Consider the following 27,246-nt stretch of genomic DNA (forward strand, 5'->3'; position numbering starts at 1 on the left):
TCCCCCTCCACCTCCCGCCGATACTGCTTATAGGAGTTACTGAGTCCTAGACTTTATTCCTAGTATAGTAACGTTTCAAGTAACAATGCCCAAGATTTGAACCTTTGTTTATTCTTTTCCTTCCTTTCATTTCTGGTTTCCAGAAGTTTAAGTAGATATTACAGCTCAATATTAAAAAACTAGAAACTGTTAATTAACCCAATTATTTAAAAATTTAAACATTTGAAAACAGCCACCTTTAGAAAAACGAAATGAGAAGAACAGTTTTACATGCATGAGTTAAAATTGAAGTCATTGACAATTAGAGCTATACATTGTACTGAAACAGGCAACTGGACAATTATACTTTCAGTGAAGCGATAAACATTTACACATCATAGGGGAAAAAACAGATTCAAAGAACATTTACAATGCCGGTTATAAAGATTTGGGATAACTAAAGTGTTATTGAAACTGTCCTGCAGACAAAGGTAGTGCAAAGAATACCAGCAATGGCCACTGGTATGAAGTCTGTATTTGCATCTTAAGCTATCATTGCTCAAGGTGCATTGAATATTAGTACATCAGCATTCTGCATTTAACAAGGCTGTGTACTTAAGTACATGACTGCATAGAAATGAGTCTTGGGACAATTGCTACTACAATACAGAAAAAAAGCTAATTTTTAAAGCACTACACAAACAACTTTCACATTGAGATCCTTGCAAAAACCTAAATATTTAGAGATGTTAAGAAGAGCATTGCACTCCAACTTTCATAGTTAAGTCAGATCCTCTTTCAATGCCACATCAACCAAAAGTTACATAGTAATTGGGCAAACATTCAATGTTTGTATTTTAACACAGTAGACACCCCTCAACTTATACCTTAATGACAAAAAAATGTAAGGTGCACATGATTTTAAAGAACAGATTTATAGCAGCTCTGTGTATGCTTAACACACAATTGCAAGCACCACAGTGTATGTGGTACGCACTTCAAGTATGGACCCATAATGCATAAGCTATATAGTCCTCAAAATTTGCCCATTCGGCAACCATCTTCGCCTCCCACTCAACCAAAACTTTAATTAAAACCAGAACAGCAAGTTATGTAATGAGTTACTCTGGAACGTCTCAAATACAATTTTTGCTAGTGTACAAAAAGCTATGCAAAAACCAGTATCTATTGCTTACTTCTAACCTGAATGTAGATATAATCAGACATTTTAAAAAAAGCGCTAATAACTCTGGCCAAAATAAGATATTTAGGCCAGTTTCTAAATTTTTGCAAAGGGGTTTTAAGGAAAACCATCACAGCGCCTTCTTCAAGATATCTAGCAGGCACAAGATTATAGCTGCTATAGGAAAGAACAAACCTGTGTTGAACAGGTTAGCTAGAATAATCATCTCAAGTTTTTTACTGATTGTAAAAACAAATTGTCTGTACAGGATAAACTTAACACAAATAGTCTTTAAAGTGCTACCAGACTAACAAAACATGTAGATGGTATCGAGCTTTCGTGGGCACAGCCACAAAAGCTCATGATACCATTTACATGTTTTGTTAGTAAAATAACGTTTACAATTCAGAAGCTTCAGGGGGTAGCAGAGTTAGTCTGGCAGCACTTTAAAGACTAACGTAGCAGAATGAGGTCAAGTTACATATGCAGTAAAAGCTATGCTATCCAGCACTTTTATAGCACTTTCTGGCTGGTAAAGTTACATTTCTGGTCTTCAGTAAAAGTTTGGTTTCTAGTCTGGTTGGCACAGGACCACCAGGCTCCCTGGAAGCAGGGACACATCCCTGCTGCTCCTGAACAGAGGAGCTGCCATGGAAGTTGTGCACTGACCCTGCAGCTTTCATTGATGAGGAACCATGGCCAATGGGAGCTGTGGAGACAGTGCTGTGGCCAGAAGAGCTTGCAGAGCCACCTAGCTGCATCTCTACCAAGGAGAGGCAAGGACATTTTGCTGCTGGTGGGGAGCTGCCCGAGGTGAGCACCATCTGGAGCCAGCACCCTGAAACTCCTTCCTGGAGTCTGAACACTGCACCCTCTCCTGCACAGTGAAGCCCTCAGCCCTAACCTGGAGTCCCTCCTCCTGCACACTGGCCCAACCACCTCCTACACCCCAGCCCTTGCCCCAGTTTAGTTAACCAGAATGTTTCATTAACCAGCAGCCCCTCATCCCCATTCCTTCAATGTACCAGATTAATCTTTTACTGTATTAGAGGGATGCTGTAGATGAATCTCATACTGAATGTATAATGGTTAACTGCAAGCCATAGCAAAAGGCTACATTTATTCTGTTTTCAGTAATTAATTTGTTTGACAATGGAACAACTGGACCCAACTGGTTAACTAAAGGGAAGTCTTTGGAAAGAGTATAATCTAACCTAAGAAGTTCTTGAAGAGTTGAAGGCTAAAGTTTGTCAAAAGAATAAATATGCACGTCACATTGTGTGTGTAAGATAAAAAGGTCCTTAAAATTTGCATTTGACAGTGAGAGCTCAGTCTGCAATACCTCATTAATGCTCTGCATATTGACAACAGTAAAAAAAAATTTATTTTAAGGAAAAAGGTTTAAGGTTTTTGCAAAGACATTAACAGATAATACAAAATTACTGCCAATAGTTTTCCTACTAATGTTCTTATTCACAACCAAAAATGCCCAGCCTAAGCATCTTCTGCCCACTTATTTATACCATACTTTTACAGAGCTAATTCTGCTCTTACATCATAGAAAAATTAGAAGTGACTGATTGAATGTGCCATGGTACAAGTGTAGAGAGCATGCTTAGTTTTTGGTAAGCAAAAAGGACACATTGCCAACTCTAGTAAAAGCAGTTACATATGTTTGGGAGAAGTCTACAAATTAAAGATGTTTTCCTCTAGTAGTGAAAAGAATTGATTCCATGAGAGACTGATTTGATTCTGTAACTTTATTTGCATTTAACACTGACCATTAAGCCCTGCATTTAAAGAAACCCTAAAAAACCCCACCAGGAATTGATAGAACTGCTAGAATTAGCCTATTAAATTCTTTTTAAAAAGTATTTAAATAGTTGAATGAGCCAGATTAACTTTTGTAGGTAGAGCTCCTGCTTCTTCATGTTCATCAGTCTTGCAACGAACAACAAGAAGAGCAGAAGATGGGTATCTGGTCAGATTTTGTTCATTCATGTACTCCAAGTCTCCATAGATGCTCAGCTTCTGAAATAATTAAACTTGTTTTAAAGAGATATTACAGATTCTGAATGCACAATCGAGACATGCTCAGCCATAAGAACACAGACTGGACACAGTGGGTCAGACTAACAGTCAAGCTACCCCATTCATCTAGTTTTCAGCCATGGCCAATGCCAGGTGTTTCACAGGAAAGAAACATAACTTGTAATCAAGTGATCCATTCCTTGTTACCTATTCGTATCTGCCAGCATATAACTATGATCACACACTTCTCAGTGAGGTTTTGCAGCTGAAGCACTGCTTGAATATTATAACACACTATTTCCCAGGACATCTAAAATTCATGTTAACAGCAGAATTTGAGTCTAAGCCTAAGACTAACATGTTCTGGTCAGAATGAGTGGTACTCATATGCCAGCTTCAGCTCCTAAAAAGTATCAGTCTTGCTTTTTTTGGAGGAAGGTGAGTGGAGGATGTCAGTTCAGCCAGGCCTTTCCCCCCATAAGATTCCTACCACTCACCACATCACATTCATAGGCTCCTGCCATTCTCAGCCTTTTCATCATCCTTACTGCCCTATGTCTCACTCTGCTCCCACAAAAGAGAACTAGAAACAGCTTCCAGTTGTCAAGCATGTTACCATAGGGAAGAGGGTTTCTAACCCGAGAGAAAGACAGAGGCCCACAACAAAATTAGGAGGAATGTTACTCAGACTAAAAAATGCAAAATGTGAACTCTACAACACGAGGATTCCAATTTTGTGGGCACATACAAATTGAGTAGATGACACATCCACTACATCTTTAAATAAGTGTTATTTACAAAATGGTAGCAGAGCAGGAAGTGCTGGAGGTGCCTGCCTTTCAACCTTTAGCCCTGTGATCAGAGTATTCAGCTGGGCTGGGGTTGATCTGGGTTTAATTCCTTTGTCTGATAGGAAGCAAAGATTTGAACTTGAGTCTCCCACATGGAAAGACAGCCCTAAGCCAGTGAGACTCAATCAGTGGCCCTCTGGCCAAGTGTGGCACACTAGACAGTGCTTAGTTTGTAGTGAAGATGCCAGCATTCAGGCTTGGCAAAAATTAAGCATTGGCTGGGTGGCCAGAGCATGGTGGCTGCTGTCTGGGTGCCCAGCTCTGAAAACTGAAGGCAGTGCTCACACCGAGCTGGTGCCCAGCCAGCAGCCACTGCTGTCCAGCCACTTAACCAGTGCTTAATTTGCACCAGGCCTGAATTCCAGAACCTCTCTCATTACAAAGCAAGTACTACTAATAACTCTGATTAACAACTTTAATTAAAGAAAAGGTAGAAACACTAATACTTATGTCACAATCAAGGTCTTTATTGACAGTTATTACTCTATACTATCTGTATCATTGTCAGCCTTCTGTGCAAATGGTCTACTTATAAAATTCTCTAACTGGTCCATAGGTAAATCTAATCAAGTATCACTGCCCTAGTAAGTACTGGGATATGGGAGGGTACTCTATATCACATCTCAGTCTTTCTTGCTGATGTTGTTCCACTGCATGTAAACACTGCAATTAAATAATTATTGGAATAAGAACATGAACTTGGGCCTCCCCACAGAGGGGGAAGCCCTAGCTGTGTCACTGCAGTCATTTCCCTATCTGTGTCACTTACACATAGTGGAACAGCTTCAACAAGTATATGAATAGTCATTAAGCTAAAGTGTTAAAATGGACTACAGCCTCATGATTATGGGCACTCACTTTGGGAAACACACATTTAGGTCTTTGGTCCAGTTACTTTAGTTTAACTTTGGAAGATTAAGACCTGCCCCAAGTGCCATCCCATAGTCCAGTGAAGAGGGTGCCATTTGAGAGGCCAAAGAACAAATCCCAACTTCACAGCAGGCAGAGGGGATCACCCACATCCAATGAACTGCTTTATCTACTAGGCTAAAGGTCAGAAGGGAGGGACACCCCTCCCCACCTTGAACTTCTCCAGCCAGTCTATTTTAGGCTTTACATTTTCTTGTGTCTTTATTTTTAAAGGTGTCCCAGTACAAAGTACTTCATTTTGGGGGCAGATAAACATTTTGTTCACTCTAAGTAAAAAACATGCTAACTTTTTGATTTGCCAAAATGTTTAGTTCAATTCTAGCAGATTTTTCTTCAATTTTGAAGAACTGCCAGTGAACCAAAAAAACCTGCATACACACACCACCACACCACACCCTCAAGGTCCTATAGCATTTCAGGCACCAATTTAAATCGCTGCAAGATGTTGTAAACTACAGAATAATTAGTTTTACCTCAGATGGAACATACTGCTGTACAGCTGTAGCAACAGTAGCACAACAAATCCAGAGCAGCACCAGTACGGAGAGAACAAGTGTAGTACTTAAAATCCAACCAGAGTTTCTGAAATTTAATGAGCATCATTAAAACAGGATATTCTGAGACATATGATGGACTTGAATGATCTCGACCTAGGATTGGTCAATTGCATGCATCTCTGGCAGTATCTAGGAAACCAGCCTCCCATCCCTCCTTAGTTACCTGGCTTCAGGTACCTGGCTTCAGGTACTAAGTCAGGCAGTTTCTTTGTTCGATCCCAAGCTGACTTACTTTAAAACTATTTAGCACACAAGTCTCCTCACTAATTAGATATGAACCCATGACAGCTAAATCTAATTTTCTCTCTCCCTGGAATAATGAAGTTCTTAAGGCAGAAAAATAGCTGTCAACTGTTTAGCTTAATTCTAAAGAACATACTGTCCATACTCAGACTAATGGCCCACCTAGCCCAGTATCCTGTCTTCTAACAGTGGCCAGTGCCAGATGCTTCAGAATGAACGAATAGGAGGAGTGATCTATCCACTGTCAGCCAGCCTCAGCTTCTGGCAGCTGAACGTTTCAGATACCTGGAGCATGAGGGTGCTAACAGCACTGATGGCTCCATCCTCAAGTTACCCAATTCTTTTCTGAACCCAGTTACACTTCTGGCCTTCAACATTCCAGGGCACTCAGTTTCACAAGTTGATTGTGCAGTCCTCTCTTAAGTCAGCTGCCTACAAGGTGACCCACAGCTGAATACGCCTTCACGCAACACAAGATTTTCCTATTCACTATCTCCATGCCATTCATGATTTTAGAGTCCTCTATCACATCTCCCTTTGGTAACCTCTTTCCTAAGCTGATCAGTCCCAGTCTTTAATCTTCCCTCATGTGGAAGGGAATCATTTTTGTTGCCAAACTCTGTACTTTTTTTCTGTTTCTAAAGAATTTGTTTATATCCCATGACCAGGACTGCATGCAGTATTCAAAATGGCGGGGCGGGGGGCTGTTTTGATATCTGTTCCTTTTCTGTTATTAAGACTGTTAGCTTTGATTGCTACTGCACACTGAGGGGAAGTTTTTCCATGTACTACCTACAATGGCACCAAGATCTTGCATGCAACTAATTTAGACCCCATTATGTTGTATGTCTAGAATCATGAGTGCATCCTTCTGCTAAATACCAAAGATTAGCAGAGCAAAGTTATTTTATCAACCTAGAAATAAAAGCTAAATTGCTTATTTATACAACATCACACTAGCCAGTTCTAAAGTACTACACAAATCGATTGCTTCATGCCCACATCTAAAAAACAAGTGAAATGTAGCAGTTTAACAGTTTGCAGCAATAGAGCAGTACTGTGGGACAGGAAAAGACAAATATGGTTAGGCTACACTATTTGGAGAGATTAGGTGCGCCATATGGGTAATATTCGTTTTCTTGAGAAGGAAGCGGTGAGCTCCAGCACACAAGTGCTCATAACCACCCCTTTAACTCTGATGGAGTATGATGTGTAAAATATGACCTGTCTCTCATATCCTAACCTTTAAGGTTTTATAAGTCAGTAGAAGATACATACATAGAAAAACATTTGAAAAAGCTGTTGCCTTCCTCTTCAAAAAAACCTCTGTGTGTCTGAGACCCTCCAGGCTGTAGGTCTGTTGAAATATCACAATAGCAGCTCCATTACAAGGTTATAGTAAAAACACCATGATTTATATTTTAAAAACTCTAGAATACAGTCCCTATCTATACGAAGGCATAGCTAGTAGAAAGCTTTTTTTTAAAACTGTTCTAATTCCAGTGTGGCAGAGGCATAAATACCATGCTACATTTTTAAAAGTAGTTTACTACACCTTCTGCTGCAAAATACACAGGGTGAATGAGCTTTTTCCTTGGTTGAAAATTTGACATAACAGCCATACTGGGTCAGACCAAAGGTCCATCTAGCCCAGTGTCCTGTCTGCCGATAGTGGCCAATATCAGATGGCCCAGAGGGAGGATCACAACAGGTAATCCTCATGTGATCCCTCTCATCATCTACCTCCAGAGAAACAGAGGTTAGGGATACCATTCCTACCCATCCAGGCTAATAGATTCATGGAGATTAAGTTAATCAATGGCTATCTAGCTCTTTTTTGAACCCTGTTCAAGTCCTAGTCTTCACCACATCCTCGGGCAAGGAGTTCCACAGGTTGACTGTGTGCCAAGTGGAAAAAAACTTCCTTGTTTGTTTTAAATCTGCTGACTATTAATTTCATTGTGACCCTTAGTTCTTTTATTGTGGGAATAAGTAAATAACTTTTCCTTATTCACTTTTTCCATACCAGTCATGATTTTATAGGCCTCTGTCATATCCCCCTTAGTCTCCTCTTTCCTATTTATTGACTTACTCTTGCAGATTATGAATATTTTCATTTGGTTCTTTGTAGAACCCAAACCAACTTACAAGATGTTTTGCTTAATGATTCTTTCAGATCCATTGTGTCTTGATCAAGCTGTGGAATATATTGAACTTCTGGCTTTGACTAAAACAATAATGAAAATAAGCGTAAGGTCTTATTTGTATTTCATAAGGTTTCAATTAACATTAAGTTTAGTCATCCTATAAGCATCATTTGCCAAAGAAATGGAAACATTTTGACACCATGCATTTAAGTTATTTTGCTTTTTACATTGCAAATCCAGTGATCATTAAAAAGAGACTGACTCCTGTTTGACATTAAGCAGTCACTTGCACATTCTATCTGTTCTGTGATTGGAAGAAGCAGAAGATTAGCACCCGTGGCAAAGCCTCGTTTAAAAAAAACCAAACCACACAAGTAAGCACCTGGAATATAACTATTTTGCCATCATCTGCTTGAAGGTAGAAGGTCCATGAGGAAGTTATGAAGCTCTGTGCTGAGTCCATCATGTCACTCCAAAAGGATCTCACCATTGTCAGAGGGAAAAGGAGATGAATCCTTGGCATCAGGGACATTAACTGTAAACACATCACTAATTGGTTTTCAATTTGTTCTGTACATCATTAAACAATCTAAGACTGCCACCCAAACAAGGGTTTAGTCTTTAAATTGAGAGGAAAAAAATATTTACACACACACCCCCCCACACCCACCCACCCTCAGAACTGGGAAACAACCTGAGCATGAAAAAACAAGCAGGTGGCATCTAACAAACATGCTGCATGCTTACTTGTTCTTGTCTCAATTCAGCAAATGGCTGTTGATTCTGGCATCCAAGATGGCAAGCATATTGTTCATCAGACTGGGAATATGCTTCAGTACAGGCTGCAAACAAGAGAAGTTGCATGTACTGGAAAATAATTTCACATTTTAAGGTAGCAAGCGAACACATGAATGCAAGGTATAGATACAGCCCAATAAGCACTCATGACAATTTTAAAAAGACTCCCAATCACACCTGAGAAATATGAGAGCAACGTACTACAGGTTGACCCTCCCAAATCAAGGACTTTGATCCAGTAACATCCGTGGTCCAGCTGAGTCAGGGATGTTGCTGGACTAAAGAGCCCCACAACAATGCAGGGGCTGGGGAGCTCTGGCTGGGACAGGCAGCATCTGGGGAGCCCCCACCCTGGCTTGGAAACCCCATCATCAAATGGGGACAGGCAGCAACTGCCTGGAGCTGGGCAGCCCTGGCCAGGGAACCCCACCAAACCCCTGGTGGCAGTGGGTCTGGGATGACTGGGCAGCTTCTATTAGGGAACCCCCAGCTGAAGTGGAGCTGCAGAGGCAGGTGGCCAGAATCCCCAGCAGCAGCATGGCCAGCCCTAGCAGCAGGGTGGGACAGCTGGGTGGCCCTGGCTGGCAAACCCCCAGCAACAGCAGGAGTGCCCCAGCCAGGAACTCTGGAGAATACCCTGCAGCAGTGGGAGCGGCAGTGGCCAAGCGGACCCCGCTGGGGAACCAGGGTCAGCAGGGGGACAGCAAGGTGGAGAGCAGTGGCAGGGCAGGGCATCCCAGGGAGAGGAGCCTGGGAGCGGGGCAGCTAGGAGGGGAGCACTGACCTTCCCTGGTCTGGGACAGCTCAGCTCCTGAGGGCGCTGGACCAGGGAGGTCCAACCTGTAGTCCGAGATTCTTTGGGCATAAAATCAGCTCAGACTCTATCCAGTAGAACAGGTAAGGATTTTGTACCTGAGATGACATGGATCATCATCAAGCTGAGCTCTGACAGACCCTCCCACATATCGTGAAAGAGTTCAAGTTTTGCCCTGGGAGATGAAACTGGGATCTCAGAAAGAAGCAAACTAGCAGGAAAAATTCAAACTTCAGAGAGCCATGACCTAACAAGGAACAAAGGAGGGCTTTATTCATCAGTGTTCCCTGAGTATAGTTAAACTTAATCAATTTCAAGCTCTATCAAAAACAGAGTCAGCTCTGCTTTTATTTCCAAACATCTTTAACATTTAAAATAAGAGGACAGACTAGCCATTACAGCACTGAAGCCAGAAGATTTAGATTCTATTTGTGGCTTAGCCACCCACTTGCTGTATGACCTTGGGGAAAAAGTGTCTATACCTGGGAAATCAGAGCATAGAAGTTAAGTGGGGATAATCCTCTCACTTGGATATCGTGACACTTCACCCAGAAGGCATAAAAGAACAGACTTGGTAAGTAAAAGTGAATACTAAATGTTAGTACTATTCATTTTCTCACTGGAAAGAAAAATGTACAAGTATACAACCAGAAGTGGTCAGTCTATGGAAAGAGGGCAGACAAATCCTGGCAGGGAATGCACAGTAATCAGCCTAGTATCTGAGTATGCAGGTCTCAGGAGCCCGAGCAGCAGTGTATGGTAGAAGAGTCACAAAGTCAGATAACTGGCAGCCACGGAAACACCTAGAGACAGATCTGAACATACCGGTCAAGAAGTATATCACCAAGCAATGAACCAAGTCAATTTTATAGACCACTGCAAATGATTAGGCAGAAGGCAACAGTCTAGGTGGCAGTGTTGTACAGGAAAGGAAGCAATAATTCAAGCTCTCTCCACATTTAGACTGTTGCTGCACCACCCCTTTTTAGGATATCCCTTGATGTGTGGTTTGGCAGCTGAAAAGAAATGCCTGTATCTCAGCTGTTTACAGGGTACTGCTTCTCTGCAGCACTAGCCGATTCCCAGCCCAGGTAACACAGCTCTTCATTGCATCGACATGTTTTTCCTCAACTCCCTGTTATTGGAATTAGCTACTGCCCCCTTTTGCCTTTAGCGCATTACTAAGCCTCTTTTTAGTGCTAAGTTGTCACTTAGCCACTTGTGGGATATATAGGAAGAACTGCTTCCTCTCTAGCTTTGCTTGGTTGGCACCATACTGAGATCAAAAGAATATGAATCTTAATGTTCATCAATTGCTTTAAAATCCTTGGCCAGAAGTACTACAGAACTGCAAAGAAATATTAGCTTGGTATAGAGTTTGTAACAAGTATTTTCAGTTTAATTACTGATGTTCCTGGTCTGATCTTTATAGCTAATGGTTTAAAGGATTAGTTGTGTCAATGTTAGATATTTAATGGCTTAATGCAGTAAGAAACTCAGTTCCCATGTTGTTCAACTACATGCGAGGCAGAGAAAATTAAGATTTGCTTTTCTTTCCATAGTAACCTGATTACGTTTTAGCTGAATAAGGACAAATTAATGATGTAGTATATAGTTCAAGATTTGTACTTTGAAAGCAAACATTTCAACTGAAGTGGACACAAAGCCACAGTCCCCACAAATAGACTGGGCCAGGAAAATTACTACAACTAATGCAAATTATTATGTTATGTCATTGCACAGTGTTGGAGTAAAAGGGACATCCTTCTCTTGAAAGTTACACTTTCAGTTAACCACTTTGTACCTAAAGTGACCTGGCTAAAAAGGACCCTTATGACTTAAAACACTCAAAGCAGAAGACCCTTTTTAAGGTCTGGGGAATTTTAAATGAGTGCACTATACCAATCTTTAGAGTTACACATCATTTTTTTAAAAAAAACTCAGATTGATAGCATCCCTTTATATGGTTCCACTCTTTCCTTCATTTGACTCTTCACATTAGATCTTATGGATGGAATATAGAATTTTTACCAGAGTCGCATTCCAGTTTGGTCCGATTCAAGTCAATTCCATCATCCACAAACTGACAAATAGAAAACAGTCTGCAGCCTCGCTGACATGCATACAGTTCCTCTTCCTGTGAAGTTACAAAGAAAAATAACATTGCTAAAGAGATTGTTAAATACCCCCCCAGAGGGTAGCAGCAAACAAACATTACTACTTTTCTGGGTATGATAGAACATTTTCCAGAACATTTTCCAGAGTGACTTAAACCTTAATGTCAGACAAACACTAATATTTGTACAGTCTGAAACAAGAGCAAATTATAGTTCTTTAAAAGTATTGGGCAACTCTGATATGGACTCGCTTAGTGCAAGCAGAACCCAGTTCTTAGTTCAGAAATATGAATGTGAAGGACTAGTCAACTAGTTGCTGGCACCCCCCCCCCACTTTGCTGCCTCAGAAAGAGGCAGCAAGGGGAGGGGAGGAGGTGGTTGGAAGGAAGGGGGTACTTCAAAGCAGCAGCACTGCGTGGAGTATGGATCCTGGGATCAGCTAAGGACTCCACTCAGCACTGCTTTGAAACGCCGGGAGGAGCCTGACGCTGGGCTCCGCAGCATTTCAAAGCGGCAGCGCTGCCCGGAGTCAGCGGGAAGTCCTCAGCTGACCCCGGACTCCACAAGGTGCTTTCTCCTTTAAAGTGTAGCAACAGCCCTCGGGCTGTTTCAACACTTCAAAGGTGGAATCACCCTATCCATAGTTGATGCAAATAGCATCAACTATTTGATTAGGGATGTTAAATTGTGGATAATTGACTATTCAGAAACTGAGCTGGCCTTGCAGAGACAACAACGATGCAAAATACTGTTTAATTAGCCAGTTAAACTTAACATTTAATCGGTTAACTAATTAAACAGACGCAGGCAGGGGGCCACTCCAGGGACTGTAGATAGGGACTGCTCCACGTCAGCTGCTTCTGGCCCCTTGCAGGGCTGCCAACTCCCAGTCTGCTGTGGCCCAGGTACTGGTTAACTGTTACCCGGTAAGCATCACCATTAACTGTTAAGGTTAACATTTACCCATTAACATCCCTAATAGACAGATCACTAAAGTTTTTTTTAAAAAAAAGAAAAGGAATAACTGAAAGGAGGAGAGTTTTAAAAAGAAAGATGCTAGCTGCTAAACAGTCAGAGTAGAACCTCTTAACCTTCACTAATCCACACAAAGTTGGTAGTCCTTACCTCAAAGATTTAGTGGCAAACACTATTAGTGAGGAGCTATAGTAAAGATGTACAGAATATTGTCAAACAATTCACCTATATATTATGGGACCTAATTAGAACTAAACAATTGTCAAAAATAAGTAGCCAAAGTACATTTTGAGGTGTAGTAGTCTAGTGTCATGGTAACTTGCCAAAATACTATTTAATGGTTATGCTGAGAAGAATATTCCTCTATGCAACTACAAAACTAAGATACAGCTATATAAATATAAATATAAATAATATTCATGTTCTTATTTGATTGTTGCTTTCTTCCTCACCCTCCACATGTAACAGCCTTAGATCTTAAGGGCAGAGGCCATACTGACTTCTCTGTACAATGCCCCAATCAAGACAGAGTCTTCTGAATGCTACCATATTATGAAATAAAAACATAATGCTTTTCACAATAATTAAGAGCTATAGTATTGTGTTTCCCAAGAAACTACTCACTTGGCTGAGAGAAACAATCCATTCTAATTACTAGAAGTAGCACGTGGCAGAGATATCAGTTCTGTAAGGAATACTTCATTTGAGGACTTGTTTACCCTCACAAGTTGTATATTTAGAGCAGTATCAATACAATTAAGGCAGTAAAATCTTCATAGTTGGTTCGTTTACTAAGTATAGCATATTTCCTTAGGAAAAGGGAATAAGTTACACGGATACAAAACAACTTTATATTGATATAACTACAGCTACACTAGGTTGCATAACTAGGAGTTGAACCAGCACAATTTCAGGTTAAAAGACTACATCCCCAATTAGAACCCTGATATTTAAGCAGTCTAAGGCTTTATAAAGACAATTACCTAACTGCCTGGCATTTTTTGAAAATTTACTTGCTTTTTTTTTTTTTTTTTAATATAAAGCAAAGCAGTAAAAGGGATTAGAAAATATTCCATACTGTGGAACTAGGTATATTAAAGACAAGATAGGCAAGTAATACCTTTTATTGGACTAACTTCTGTTGGTGGAAAGCACAAGCCTTCAAAGTGCATCTGACTTCCCCAGACGGGAAAAACTCTAGTTTGTAACTTCCACCAACAAAAGCTGGCCCAGTAGAAGATATTGCCTCATCTTCCTTGTGTCACTCACATTAGAATCAACATAACCATAACACCACTAAAACAACTGAACATTTAACATTGTCCTGCATTTAATACCATATTAATCTGTTAACAGGAAAGCTCAAGACAGGTCTTTTGGCTCTGTCCACATCTTTATGGTTGTCACCATCTGCTTCAAATGGTAAAGAGAAACTTTGAATCAATTAAAAGAAAAAGGCAAACACACCACACCTTACTGTATAATCCACTGCAAAGAAAATGTGTTTCTTTCAGAAACAGAAGTTTTGCATCATGGGTAGCCACTCTTACCTTAGTGTGGCATGGAGCGGAAGCATATCAGGACCTTTGCCTTGCAGCGGGATGGTAAGATAGAGGCTTCTGCCTACTGGGGCATACCTGCCAGGGCTCAGAGCTTCAGCACAAGCAGGAGTGAAGTCCCAAGTGCTATCTAGCACAACCTACAAGGCTTAAGCCCTGACTCCCAGGTGGTGTGTCCCAGCTCCTGAACGTCTCAAAATGGTCATATGTGGGTCAGAAGGCCACAAGTAAGTTTGATGGCCGCTGTTCAATATGTTTTTGCAGTATGAAGCATCAGAACCACTGCCAAACTGGATCAAGTGTGTGTTTTGTTTTGTTTTTTTTAAAAAAGAGCTCATTCTTGATTGTGTATCTAATAGAAATATCATGCTGCAGACAATGTCACAAATGTTGACATGCCTGTAAAACTGGCTTTGGCAAGGAGGATGTGCACACTGCTTCTCTTGAGAAATTGTAAAGTTTCTCTTTAATAAGCTAAATCAAACAATGAATGTTTCCAAAATAAAGTTGCCTGGCATCTCTATTTGGTAGCTCAGTACAGTAGACTTCCGATAATCCGGCACCTTTGGGACTCATGGGATGCTAGATTTTTGGATATGCTGGAGTATCAGGAGGTACTGTGGTGGGGGACTGACGGATTTGCCAGGACCCACACTGCAACCAGCGGGGGGGGGGGGGGGGGAAGGAGGGCAGGGAATGGCACGGTAAGGGGTGAACCCTCCGCCCTTCTGCAAGGAGGCAGGGAAGTCCCGTTCAGCTGCCGGTGACAGACCAGCGGGGGCTGCAAGCAGCGGACTTGGGGAAGCAGTGGGGCAGAGCAGTTGGGGTGCTGCCAGGTTGGTCGCGCAGCACCGCCCTCACCTGGCCCCCTTTCCTCCGCCACCGCTTGCAGCCCCAGCTGGCCTGTCACTGGCGACTGCACAGGGCTTCCCCACCTCCTTGCAGAACGGCGGAGGGTTCACCCCTTGCCATGCCATTCCCTGCCCCTTCCCCCCGCCAGTCGCAGTGTGGGTCCCTGAAGACCCGTCACAGGAGTATAATCCCCTTCCCGTCTCTTCCCCGTGAGTGTGCATGGGGCTCACAGGAGCTCCAATTGTCCAGCTGGCTGGAGATCTCCCAGGTTCCAGTTGGTGCCGGACTATCAGGAGTGCTGGACCACTGGATGTCGGACAATTAGAGTTTTACTGTAGTCGATAGTGCTTAAAATCAACACAGGATGGATTGTTTGTAGGGTTGCCAGGTGTCTGGTTTTGAATTGCACAGTCCAGTATTTGAGCTTTCTGTTCAAGAAACAAATTGAGAAAACAAATGTCCAGTACTTTCTAAATAAGATTTAATGTAGATTGTAATGTAATGTCAAGTGTGTCCGGTATTTGTTGAAACCATCTGGCAACCCTTGAGTCACAAAAAATTCATTAGTAAACTGAAAGAGGATGAAAATTGTGTGTTATTTTTATTAGCTCCTTTATAATGTTTATTATATCAATGAGTGTGGCATGTTTAGTTTAAAAACCACCTAATAAAAGCTACAATACATCAGATTCTTGATATCCTTCAAAAACTTGCCAGAGTCCTACAACAAGGCAGTAATTATGCTTTAATAAAGGAGTCTGAAACTTGATCTGCAGTAGGAAGAGATTAGGGGGTTAGAATGAAGGAAGAGAGATGTTTATTCTTAAAAGGATTCAATCCTCAAACTTTAGCCTTTTTTGCAACTGGTATCATGTTTAAACATCTCAAAGTCTTATGTTCTAGATATATTTTTAATTCCACCTGCACAGGTCTTTGCTGTTTCTAGTCATTGTTGAGGTATACACACACTGGTCAACCAGTTACATAATTGTATTCAATAAATATTAATTCCACACTTCAAACTTTCTGCACTATTTCTCATCTCCCTCTTGTTTGTGCTCCCTACTTTAACTCATCCTGTGACACTGCTGCAGATAAAGAATTAAGTCCTTTACCAGTCAAAAAATACAACACAACACTACTATTTGGAAAATTGCAGGTCAGAATTCTATAGAATCCTGAACCTCAATGCAAAACACAACTAGGGGAAAAAGCTTTTTCCAAACACCTTCCTTCTAAGAAAAATAGGTATGATGGTGGACTTATTCCCTCTCAGAATTAGAACCCGGGGTGGAACTTTCTTGGGGTGTTCATTTACTACTTTTCCAGACTACATCCACTATACATGTATTTTATCAGGGTCACAGGACTTTTAACTTGCCAACACACATTTTGTTTTTTTTTAAGCTGGAGAATTCCACATTAAGTTAGAGATGCAGCCCTGTTAGTTTGGTCTAGCTGAAACAAAAGACGGAACTACGTAGCATTTTAAAGACTAACAAGATGGTTTATTAGGTGATGAACTTTCATGGGCCAGACCCACTTCCGAAGGAAGTTTATCACCACCTAATAAACCATCTTGTTAGTCTTTAAACCACATTAAGTTAGATTTTTTTTTTGTTTAAGGGCAGACAGGAGAAGAAAACAGGACACACGGAAGCCACACAACAAAAGCTAGATGTGCTGCACTTTGATAACTTTTGAACATAGGGGCTACATCTACACTGCAGGCTTTTTGCACAAGAACAGCTGTTCTTGCGCAAAAACTTGCCAGGTGTCTACACCACACATGTGTTCTTGCGCAAGTACATTTACAACACAGCATTGGAAAACAGGGCTTCTTCCAAAAGAGTTATTCCTCTCCCCACGAGGAATAAGTCCTCTTGCACAAGAAGGCAGTTTAGAAAGGCAACGTGAATTTCTTGTGCAAGAAAGCTCTGATGGCCATTTTAGCCATAGAGGTTTCTTGCGCAAGAAAGCATCCACACTGCCATGGACGCTCTTGCGCAGAAGCACATGGCAGTGTGGACACACTCTTGTGGAAGACCTTCTGCACAACAACTCTTGTGCAAAACAGTTCTTCCGCAAGAAGCCTGCAGTGTAGACATAGCCAGGGAGTCTAAGAGAAAATGGCATTTCACCACTTAGTAAACAAGCAATCTCTGCCACAACAGAGAAATTACTAACTGTCACACGGAGCGGAGCTCATCGTCAGATTTACTTCCTTCCCCAGGTCTGGGGATGAGCTCTGTGTAGCTCAAAACCTTTTACCTTATACCATCAGGAACCACTCCAATGAAGAGTTACCACCCCATCTAGTTTACCTCTATTCCACGGTGGAAGGGAAGAACAAGGCACAGATAGCTTGGGGTTGGTGTGGGGGGCGGAGGGGGGAGAGAAATCTTCCTAGCCAAGGACCCCATGCCCGACAATGGGCCAGGAGAAAAACCCCAAAAGCAGTGTGCGATTTGGGGAAGGGAAGGGGGGAGCGAGGGAGGCGGGTCACCCTCATCCCGAGGGACACCCCAGGACTCGCGCGTGTCCTGGCACCACTAGCTCAGCCTGTCAAGCCACCAGAGCCTCACTGCCACGAATTCTAACGCAGCTGGGGGAGCCCGGCCGAAATCCCAGCGCCGAAGCGAGAGCCTGGGAAGGTGACGGGGGGGCCGTAGCTCAGGAGCGGAGGAACCTGCGCCCCGAGAGGCGCGACGGGGGGGGAGGGGGCGGAGGGAGCCCGGGGTCCGCGCGGCCGGGCGGGGTCCCGTACCTTGGGGTAGGTGTGCAGGGGGTAGGTCAGCTGGCAGGCCCGCTGGCACGACGCCGTGCTGCCCAGCGCCGAGTCAAACGCCTCGGAGGAGCCCGCGGCCGCGCAGCCCAGGAACAGCAGCAGCCCAGGGAGGCTCCCCCGCGGCGCCGCCATCTTGCCCCCTCCCGTCTCCCGGGCGGAGCTGTTGTTTATAGCGCCGAAGCCTCCCGCTTCCGGCCCGCAGGTGAAGGAGCGGGCTGGAGCGGCATCGCGAGAGTTCCCGCGCCGCGGGGCCTGCTGGGAGATGTAGTTTCGGTGCGGGGGGGGCCTGAGGGAGGAGGTGATGCGGAGTCGCTGGGAACTCTGAGGCGAGTAGGTTCGGGGGGGGTGGGGGAGCCCGTGCGCCCCGAGCCCCGCCACTCCATGCTCTGCCGGGTCCCGCTCCCGGCCGGGCCCCCTACCCGCCCCCGGCGTCCCCTCCTCCCGCCCCCCCCGACCCCGTCCCTTTCCCGCCTAGCCCCCCCCTTTCCTTTCCTCCCTCTCCGTGCCGGGCCCCGCGCTCCACCCCTCCCCGTGGGGCACAAGCCGGCGGGCACCCCACGCCCGTGGGGACGTTGCCGCTCGTGCACGGTGCCCGACCCCCCCAGACTCAGCGCTGCGCTCCCAGCCCCCGGGATACACGCGGGGCAGCCCCGCCCCTCCGCCGTACCCCACAGCGGCTCTGGGTTCGGGGCTGAGTGTAACGCTGCCCTCTAAGCCCCCTCCTCAACCTGCAGCTCAGGCCTCTCAGTTGATTTTCCCTGCTCTTCCTGCCATCAGTCTAGCTAACCCCCTATTCCCAATGCAGTTCCATAAAGAAAAACGGACACCTGTTTCCTGACTGAAACAGCAGCTGCGCCTGAGCAAAACGTGGAGCCCTTTAAGTCATGGATAGATTTGTGATACGAAAACCCACAGCTCAAGAAAGCCCGAGGAAAAGCGATCCAAAGGAAAAGGTTTACAAGCAAGCCACCATAGAATCTCTGAAGGTAAGAGTGGGGAGGGCAAAGGGAATGGATGGCTAAGAGATCATTTTCACTATAGGCGGAGGTAGTTTATATAACAACTTAGGTCCCAAAGGATCACAGAGCACTTGAGACAGTACATTCAGCACCACAGAAGCGCTGCTGCCTTTGAGGTGGACAGCAGCCAAGAAGAAGAAAAACACTCAACATGACAGCAAGGAGAAAGATAATGTAGTCTAAAGATACTGGCGCAAAGGCCTATTACAAAAAAGGCCATGGAAAATGTAATGCCTAACTAAAGTAGATAGGACCTTGTTTTTTTAAATGCATCTAATAAAGGTACACCATATATAGCGAGGATCTTGGAGTGATGTGTTAGATTCACCCTGCTGAGAGGTGAACCCATAGCTCTAGGGCAAGATGTGGCCTGGAGGCTGTTTCTTGCCCGCCTAACATTTTGATCTGGCTCGCCGACTGCATCTGGCCATTTTTTATTTATATACTGCTGCCCGTGACCCTTAATTTCCAGGCAGTGGTTCAGGCAGCAGAATCCTATTTAAATGGCTCCCGGTCATGGTGCTACCCTGGCAGGGGCCAGAGCCGTGAGCCTTTTAAATAGACACAGCAACCCTGGGCAGCTGCCAAGCAATGCAGAAGCTGTGGGTCCGGGAGCTGCGAGCCCTTTGCTGTGTTTTTTTCTTCAAAGCCTCCAGACCCAGACAACTCTGGGGGGAGGCTAGTCCCCAGCCCTGCCCCTTCCACTTTAGGCCCCACCGCTTCTGGGGGGAAGGGTGTAAAACTGGCCCAGGACCAGTACCAAAATTCATTTAATGGCCCCCCCCATGAAAATTATTGCCCACCTCTGTTCTAGTGAGTCTAAGTATTTCATATCTGATGCTTAGATGCAGAGCCCCCAGGGAATGGGCCACAGAATTTCCTTTTGGGCCATTAATACTAAAATTGAGCATTAGGAATTCTGTAGTTGGAATTTTTGATAATTAACTTCACATTTCTACCACACTATGAAAGGGCATTGGACTGCTGGAAGTGCTGTTTGTCAAATAAGGGTGTGTCTACACTGCAGGGCTTAGCTCTATTTGTGTAGCTTATTTTGAGTTATGTCAGTTGCGTAGCTTATTTCAAAATAGGGAGCATCAATTCAGCACTTATTTTGAAATAGAGCACTCTTCCTCTGACTTCCCTTATTCCTCGTGTAATGAGGGTTACAGGAGTCGGAGTAAGAAGTCCTCCAGCATTTTGACACTATTTCAAAATAACTGCCTGCTGCATAGGCACGGACCAAGTTATTTCAGAATAGCGCTAGTTATTTCAAAATAGTGTTGCAGTGTAGATGTACCCTGAGAGAGAAATTTGGGGTCCTAAATATATGTAGTGATTGAAGATCTTATGACAAATGTTAGCAAAGTGTGGTTTTACTCCTGTTGTTCTGATCAAAATTCTAACTTGGATATTTATGGGCAGGCCATGTCCAAGTTTACCTGTAGCTTCCATTTTGGAAGAGATTAATTTCTTCACTTGAAACCAGTCATGTAAAATTGACCTATGTATGGCTGCCATTCAGTGGTGTGTGCTCTGTAAATATACATTCAGTACAATGGATGAGCTCTGTCAAATTGAAAGTCACTCTATAAACAATGCTAAGAAGTTTGGTGACATGGGTACATGATTCTGCATTTATGTACACTTTCTAAAGAAAGTTCAATAGGGATAGAATTTGTTTAGAAAGTTTTATGATGAACCATAAAAACAAAAGAACAAGAAAAAATATAGCGTCAAGCTTTCAGCCAGTCTCAGGTGGCCTGTAAAGCTGTACATATAGATTTTGCTGCTCATACAGAGTAATTGCATATCTATCCATGTACATGTTAATTTCTATGCTCATAAAGTGTAGCTGAACCTTGAACCCATAATTCCTTTTAGAATACATAAGTACAGAGTATATTACCTATACAAGGTCATTTTAAACCTATGGGAAGTCATAATGTTTTAAGTAGCAACACTAATGTGGAATCATCATCCAAAAGTGCCATTAATAGGGTACAGGATCATATTTATAAATGTTGTATTTAAAGAACATAAAGGGCTTGTCTACACTAGCCCCTTTTCCGAAAGGGGCATGTTAATTTCACAGGTCGTAATAGGGAAATCCGCGGGGGATTTAAATATCCCCCGTGGCATTTAAATAAAAATGTCTGCCGCTTTTTTCCGGCTCTTAGAAAAGCCGGAAAAGAGCGTCTACACTGGCCCCGATCCTCTGGAAAAAAAGCCCTTTGAAGTAGGAATAAGATCCTCTGGAAAAGGGCTTTTTTTTCCGGAGGATCGGGGCCAGTGTAGACGCTCTTTTCCGGCTTTTCTACAAGCCGGAAAAAAGCAGCGGACATTTTTATTTAAATGCCACGGGGGATATTTAAATCCCCCACGGATTTCCCTATTACGACCTGTGAAATTAACATGCCCCTTTCGGAAAAGGGGCCAGTGTAGACGTAGCCAAAATGTGTATATACTATTCAAATATACAGCAAGATGCATTTAGAATTTATAGGTGGATCCAACACCATTGTCCCTGCATGAGATTAAGGCATTTGACAAAGACTTTCTGAGACATATGCATGTTTCCTGACTCTCCACGCTGAGCTAGCTTTAAGATTTGTGGAACTCCATGTTTGAGGAGGAGAGGGAAAGGCCATTAATAATAATTTATTATCTGTATTACCCTAGCATTTTCCCTTCCTCTTTTGATCTTGCTGGAAGTGGGAATTGGGAGGTTTCTCCCATTCAGGTCATTATTTTGAAGTTTACAAAAAAATTAGGAGTAACTTGTTGCATTTCAGCTTTGAGAGAAGTGTTTACTGCATATGCATTAGTTAGTGTGTATCTGAACATTTCTAACATGCCCATCACTGTAGCATCTGGGCATGATTTAAATAATTGAAAAGGACAATATATCGGCAGATGTGCAAGCTCTTCACCACTCTCTTCTTACACTGCTTTATTGAGAGGCAGTTTTTCTCATTGTTTTCCCTCTGCAGGTTATCTTGGAGCCAAGAGGTAATAAATGATAATAATTAATAATCTCTTTTCTCTCTCTCTCTCTCTCTCTGTATATATAAATTTATAAAAGGTTTTCTTTCTGGGTGACAGAATGATGTCATCACGCTCTCTGTCTGCGAAAGTGGCCAGAAAGAAAGGAGTTGGTGAGCGTAGTGAGCACAGGGCACATTCCATTGGTAACATTAATATTTGTGATAACACTTGTGTCCCCATTCTCAGATTAGGGTCTTATTCTGCTAGGTGCTGTGCAAACAGAACAGAAAAATGTTTCCTTGTACTAAGAAGCTACAATCTAAATTTAAGACAAGTGGAAGATACAAACAGCACACCTGTTGCAAAACTATTGCTGAACAATTGTAAAAGATCTTGCCCTACACCATATGCGTCTTGCAATCTGGTATGAGGGAGCTCTACTGCAAGATGATTTGGGGTAAAAGATACTATGTTACTGCCAGATCCATTAATGACTGGCTTTTTTCAGTCCCTCTGTGGTATTCCCTAGTTCCTTTTCTCTCTCTGCTGATACTATGTGCTCTGAGATTTCCAAAAGTGAAAACAGAAGTGGGGCAGATTCAGCACCTGCCTAGTACCTAGTTGCTACTAGCAGTATTATAATTAGCTACTTCCCTCAGCTACTCCCTCCCATCCTCTCTTTATTAAGCCACCTATACAGTGGACTTCCTAATGTCTAAATGCCTGCATAACTGTCTTATTTTCTGAGGAGACCTTTGTAGCTAAGTGCCTTGTATTTGGCAGAATAAGATTAAGAATCTCACTTTGCTTTCTAGATATTTCTGTCCTGATTTACAACAGGGAGCTGCTCTCAAGCAATTACCCATCATTTTGGACCATCACATATTCTATGCTCTGGTTCATGTTATGATCAATAATTCATGTGTCGATAACAGCCCCATTAGCTGAGATGAAGACCAACATCTTTATTCACAATAAGACTATTCCACTTTCCTAATGACTTTTCTCTTTTCCAGAGAGTGGTGGTTGTAGAAGACATAAAAAGATGGAAATCGGTCCTGGAGCTTCCTGGCCAATCTCAAGAGACTCTGATCGAAACTTTGGAAGAATTAAAGAAGAAAATACCTTCTAAGGATGTGTTACTTTCCACAAAAATAGGTGCAGTTTCTGTCTAGGTTAGAGTGTGAAAATGAGATCTATGTGTTTCCTTTGCTTGTTAGATTTTTTCACACACGAGGAATTGTAGACAGTATTTTTCAGTAATTGTCCTAAGCACTTTCCCTTATTGTTGTATAGTGTATTGGAAGCTGGGTGAGCAGGCAGCCTGGCTCAGGCTTGGCTCATACTGGATCTGGGACCTACCCCCATTTCTGCTCTGCATTTCAAATGTATTAAGAACCAAGTGGGCAGGCAGCCCAGCTCAGTTCTGGCTCGCACTGGGTCAGGGAGCTTAGTCCCCCATAGACATGCTGCCACCCCGTGCTGCTGCCTCTTTTCTCAGAAGCAGCAGCACAGGGCGACTGGCAGCTGGTCTGCAAGGGAAGCTGTTTTTTAAACTGGCTCCCCTTGCAGACTAGCTCTCACCTGGCACCCTGCGCTGTTGCCTGTGATACAATGGCTGCCTGCCCCGTCCCCAGGGACGAGAGACTAATTGACTAAGCAATACGATTTCATGAGGTTATTCGACTATTCAGTTAACCGATATTTAACATCCCTACTTGGTACCCTTTCCTTCCCATGGAACCCCCAATCTGGAGGGGGCTATATGCATCTAACACTGCAATGACTTGATTAATTTTCACAGGTCTGGGGGATGGGGTTCGACGTGAGACAGAGTTCCCTGCTTGCTTTTTGTGTAGCGCTCACCTCAAGAGAGAGTAGAGGTGTCAGGGCTGACTTCCTCCTTTCTGTGCCAAAGCAGTAGGTTCCTCATGCAGAGGGCCCTCTGTGTACATGGAAGAAGAGGAATGATCTGCCCTCCTACTCTGAATTTTATATTCTAATGTATCATCTTTAGCACTTTCAGCCTTCTGTCAGGTCTGTGCCTTTGACAGATGAAGCACAGTTGTGCTGTATGAAACCCCAGGACTAACACTGACACCTTCTGGCCTATAATGTTACCAGTTAGAAATTAATACCAAGCAGAAAGGGGAACTGTACCTTCTGCTTTGTGTTAGGTCAGTGGTTTTCACCGTGTGGTCTGCGTTGGCCCCATTTGAAATGTTTTAGAGAACTGCAAATGAAAAAAAAGATCGAAACCACTGTGTTAGGTAATATACCTCTTTGAGGTACATTTCCTTATCGGTGCAGTGGCTCTCTGTGCATTTCCATGGGCATGAGAAATATCACTGAAGGTGATTGGAAAACATTAGGAGTGGAGTCATTACTTCCTCAGTCACATGTAAAAGCATTGCAAATACCACCTAACAAATGTTTAGCAAACATTTTTATTCTGTGTGGGCAAATCCTGAAAGCTTTACATTAGATTTGCCATCTGTCTACATATTTGTATAGCCCTGTATTGTCTGAGTGCCTCACTACACACCTGTGTGACCTACGGAGATGCTACTCCCATTTTACAGCTGGATAACTGAGCACCTAGGCAGTTATTCAGGCAAAACTACCATTGAATCAGTGAATAAGGATTCTATGAGCATTGTCTCCAGTGTTTTCATACTTGCATTTGTGTCAAGTGATTAGTTTTCTGCTGACGCAGTCTGAATTACAATGCATTGTAGCTGTTTTATCACTAATGTGCACTGGCTGGTCTGGATTATCCTTACCAAGACACCAAAGTTGAACCAGCTTTGTCGCTGCTTCCTTTTGGCAGGTCACACAGTGAATAAGATGCGCAAACATTCAGACCCTGATGTGGCCAATCTTGCAAAAGACGTTTATGTTGAATGGCGAACATTCATCAAAGATTATTCAAACAAGCCATCAATAGAAGTCAGGAGTGATCCCAAAACGGAGACTCTCAGGAAAAATGCACGGAAGCTACTATGCAATGCTCTGGAACTAGAGGTAATATTCTTGATGCTTTATTTATTTATTTATTTATTTATTAGCTTGCTTGTGTAAAGGAGAGTATATAGGTAGCCTGCTGCATGGAGAGATCTCTGTTACTGGAGTTTCTTCAAAAGGAGTTTTTCATTTGGCCAGTTTACTCTGGCTATTGAAAACAAAGGTGAAAATTAGCCTGACTTTACTCTCACTTACACAGGTGTCTTGTTTGCACAGTGTATATCAGTTATTCTTAGATTGTGTAAGAGAAAGAGGAAGTTTAACATGCAAAACTATATGTACTACTATTTATTAGCTATAAAACCTCCAAAGACTTATTGGTTGTTTTATTTCAGGGAAATTGTATTTTAGTAATTAAGTATTTGTAAATTAAAACTTATTAATAAAATTTACAGAGAGGGGTCAATAATATATAAAGTGGTGATAAATATTAGATCCCTGTGGTATCTTTAAGTGAATGAAAGAGATGTGCTGTAAGGCTTAATGATTAGTTTGTCTGGTGTGTTAAACTCCATAATAATTATCCTTTTAATTTATTCATTAATTATCCTTTAAATAGCAAGTGAAATGGTAGGCACTCAGGAGTTACAAAGCAAAGTTAAAAGTAATGTGTTCTTTAGCTTTACTAGCCAATTAGCCCGTCATAAGACGGGATTTTCAGGTCTCTCCTCCAGGTCGGTCTTCTCTCCTGAGCCTCCGGTCTCTCACTCCATCTCTCTCTCTCTCTCTCCTCTTTCGACTGCCTCCCCCCCCCCCCTCAGCTCTCCTCCTCCTCCTGCCTCTCTCTCTGTCTCTCTCTTTCACTTCTCCTCCCCTCCTGCCTCTCACTCGGGGGACCGCGGAGCCCAAATGGCCGTTTCGGCTCCGCACTTCCTATGCAGCACAGGGAGTGCGGAGCCCAAACGGTCGCTTGCGCCGCTTGCTCCCACGCGGTGGCCTGGCTGAGTGGTGCAGAAGTCAGCTGAGCGCCACGGCGGGAGGTGAAGGGGGGAGGGGTGGTGATGTTCATGGCCAGGGCCTGGAGCCTCTGTCATGCCGCACGTCACCGCCCCGCCCTCCCTTCGCCTCCCACTGTGGCACTCGGCTGACTTCTGCGCTGCTCAGCCGGGCCGCCGTGGGGGAGCAAGCAGCACAAACGGCTGTTTGGGCCCCACACTCCCCATGCAGCACAGGCCGCCCAGAGGGAACAGCCAGCATTTCAGGCAACAGCGCCCCCCAGAGGGAACAGCCAGCATTTCAGCGTTACAGACTCCGACACTGGGCTACTATATACAGTAAACTTCCGATAATCCGGCACCTTTAGGACCCAGGGGGTGCCGGATTATCAGATATGCCGGACTATCAGAAGGGGGGGCTATGAGGGGTCTGGGGTGGGGTGGGGGGATGCTACCCCAGATTCCCTCATAGCCCTCTCTTCTGATAGTCCGGCTCTGCCCCAGGAGTCCCCAGTTCAGCCGCTGCTGGTCAGTTTCAGCAGCAGCTGAATCGGGGGCGCCTGCAGCAGAGCAGCTGGGGTGCTGCTGGGTTGGTCCGGTAGCGCCGACCCTTGGTGCCGCGAGACCAACCCGTCAGCACCCCAGCTGCTCTTGGGGACGCCTGGGGCAGAGCAGCTGTGGTGCTGACGGGTTGGTCCCGCAGCGCCGCTCCTCGGCGCTACTGGACCAACCCAGCAGCACCCCAGCTGCTCTGCCCCAGGTGTCCCCAAGTCAGCCGCTGCTGATACTGATCAGCGGCTGACTCCAGAAAGCCAGAGGCAGAGCTGCTCTGCCCCGGGCTTTCTGGAGTCAGCCCTGGTCAGTTTCAGCAGCGGCTGAATCCGGACGCCTGGGACAGAGCAGCTGGGGCGCTGCTGGGTTGGTCTGGTAGCGCCAAACCTCAGCGCTGCGGGGACCAACCCAGCAGCACCCCAGCTGCTCTGTCCCAGGTGTTCTGAGTCAGCCGCTGCTGAAACTGACCAGCGCTGACTCCAGAAAGCCCGGGGCAGAGCAGCTCTGCCTCTGGCTTTCTGGAGTCAGCCGCTGGTCAATTTCAGCAGCCGCTGAATCCTGGACAGCTGGGGTACTGCTGGGTTGGTCCCGCAGCCCCGAGGGGCAGCGCTACTGGACCTACCCGCAGCACTCCAGCTGTTCTGCCCCCTGTTTCCCGGATTCAGCGCTGGTCAGTTTTAGCAGCGGCTGAATCGGGGAAGATGGGGGCAGAGCAGCTCCAATGGTCTGGCTGCCTGGAGCACTTCCGGGTTCCTGATGGTGCCGGACCATCAGGAGTGCCGGACCGTCAGATGCCGCACCATCGGAGTTTTACTGTATATGATGTCGCCTTAAGAAAAATGACTCCTCTGGCCAGTTAAGGAGTGGTGTATTCTGAGGGGAGTTCTTATCTGTCCCCTTCTAG

General features: G+C 44.1%; 2 protein-coding genes across 5 annotated transcripts in view; one reads left to right on the forward strand and one right to left on the reverse strand.

Moving 5' to 3' along the window:
- Positions 1-90: 90 nt before the first annotated feature.
- On the reverse strand, positions 91-17,956 carry TMEM59 (transmembrane protein 59). 2 transcript variants are annotated; one of them, XM_014578760.3, is made up of 8 exons: positions 17,804-17,956; positions 11,565-11,670; positions 8,669-8,763; positions 8,304-8,456; positions 7,923-8,001; positions 7,053-7,131; positions 5,448-5,556; positions 91-3,190 (listed from the first exon to the last, which is right to left on the reverse strand). In XM_014578760.3, exons 1-8 carry the CDS (start codon positions 17,954-17,956, stop codon positions 3,038-3,040), a joined length of 927 nt encoding a protein of 308 aa, XP_014434246.1. In that variant the 3' UTR covers positions 91-3,037. The 2 variants fall into 2 exon arrangements, with proteins under 2 accessions (XP_014434246.1, XP_006133529.1); XM_006133467.4 differs by having other exon boundaries at positions 91-3,193.
- TCEANC2 (transcription elongation factor A N-terminal and central domain containing 2) overlaps positions 17,672-27,246 on the forward strand; it is a 12,047-nt gene continuing 2,472 nt past the window's right edge. Inside the window, exons 1-4 of one of the 3 annotated variants that reach the window (XM_006133466.4) lie at positions 17,672-17,690; positions 18,630-18,810; positions 22,848-22,989; positions 24,662-24,855. In XM_006133466.4, coding sequence (XP_006133528.1) covers positions 18,709-18,810; positions 22,848-22,989; positions 24,662-24,855 — 438 coding nt within the window. In that variant the 5' untranslated portion in view covers positions 17,672-17,690; positions 18,630-18,708. Of the gene's footprint in view, positions 17,691-18,024; positions 18,155-18,629; positions 18,811-22,847; positions 22,990-24,661; positions 24,856-27,246 lie in introns of those variants that run through there. The other 2 variants (XM_025189826.2, XM_075936023.1) reach the window with 2 other exon arrangements.

Source organism: Pelodiscus sinensis, chromosome 9 (genome assembly GCF_049634645.1).
Source record: "Pelodiscus sinensis isolate JC-2024 chromosome 9, ASM4963464v1, whole genome shotgun sequence".
Lineage (NCBI taxonomy): Eukaryota > Metazoa > Chordata > Testudines > Trionychidae > Pelodiscus > Pelodiscus sinensis.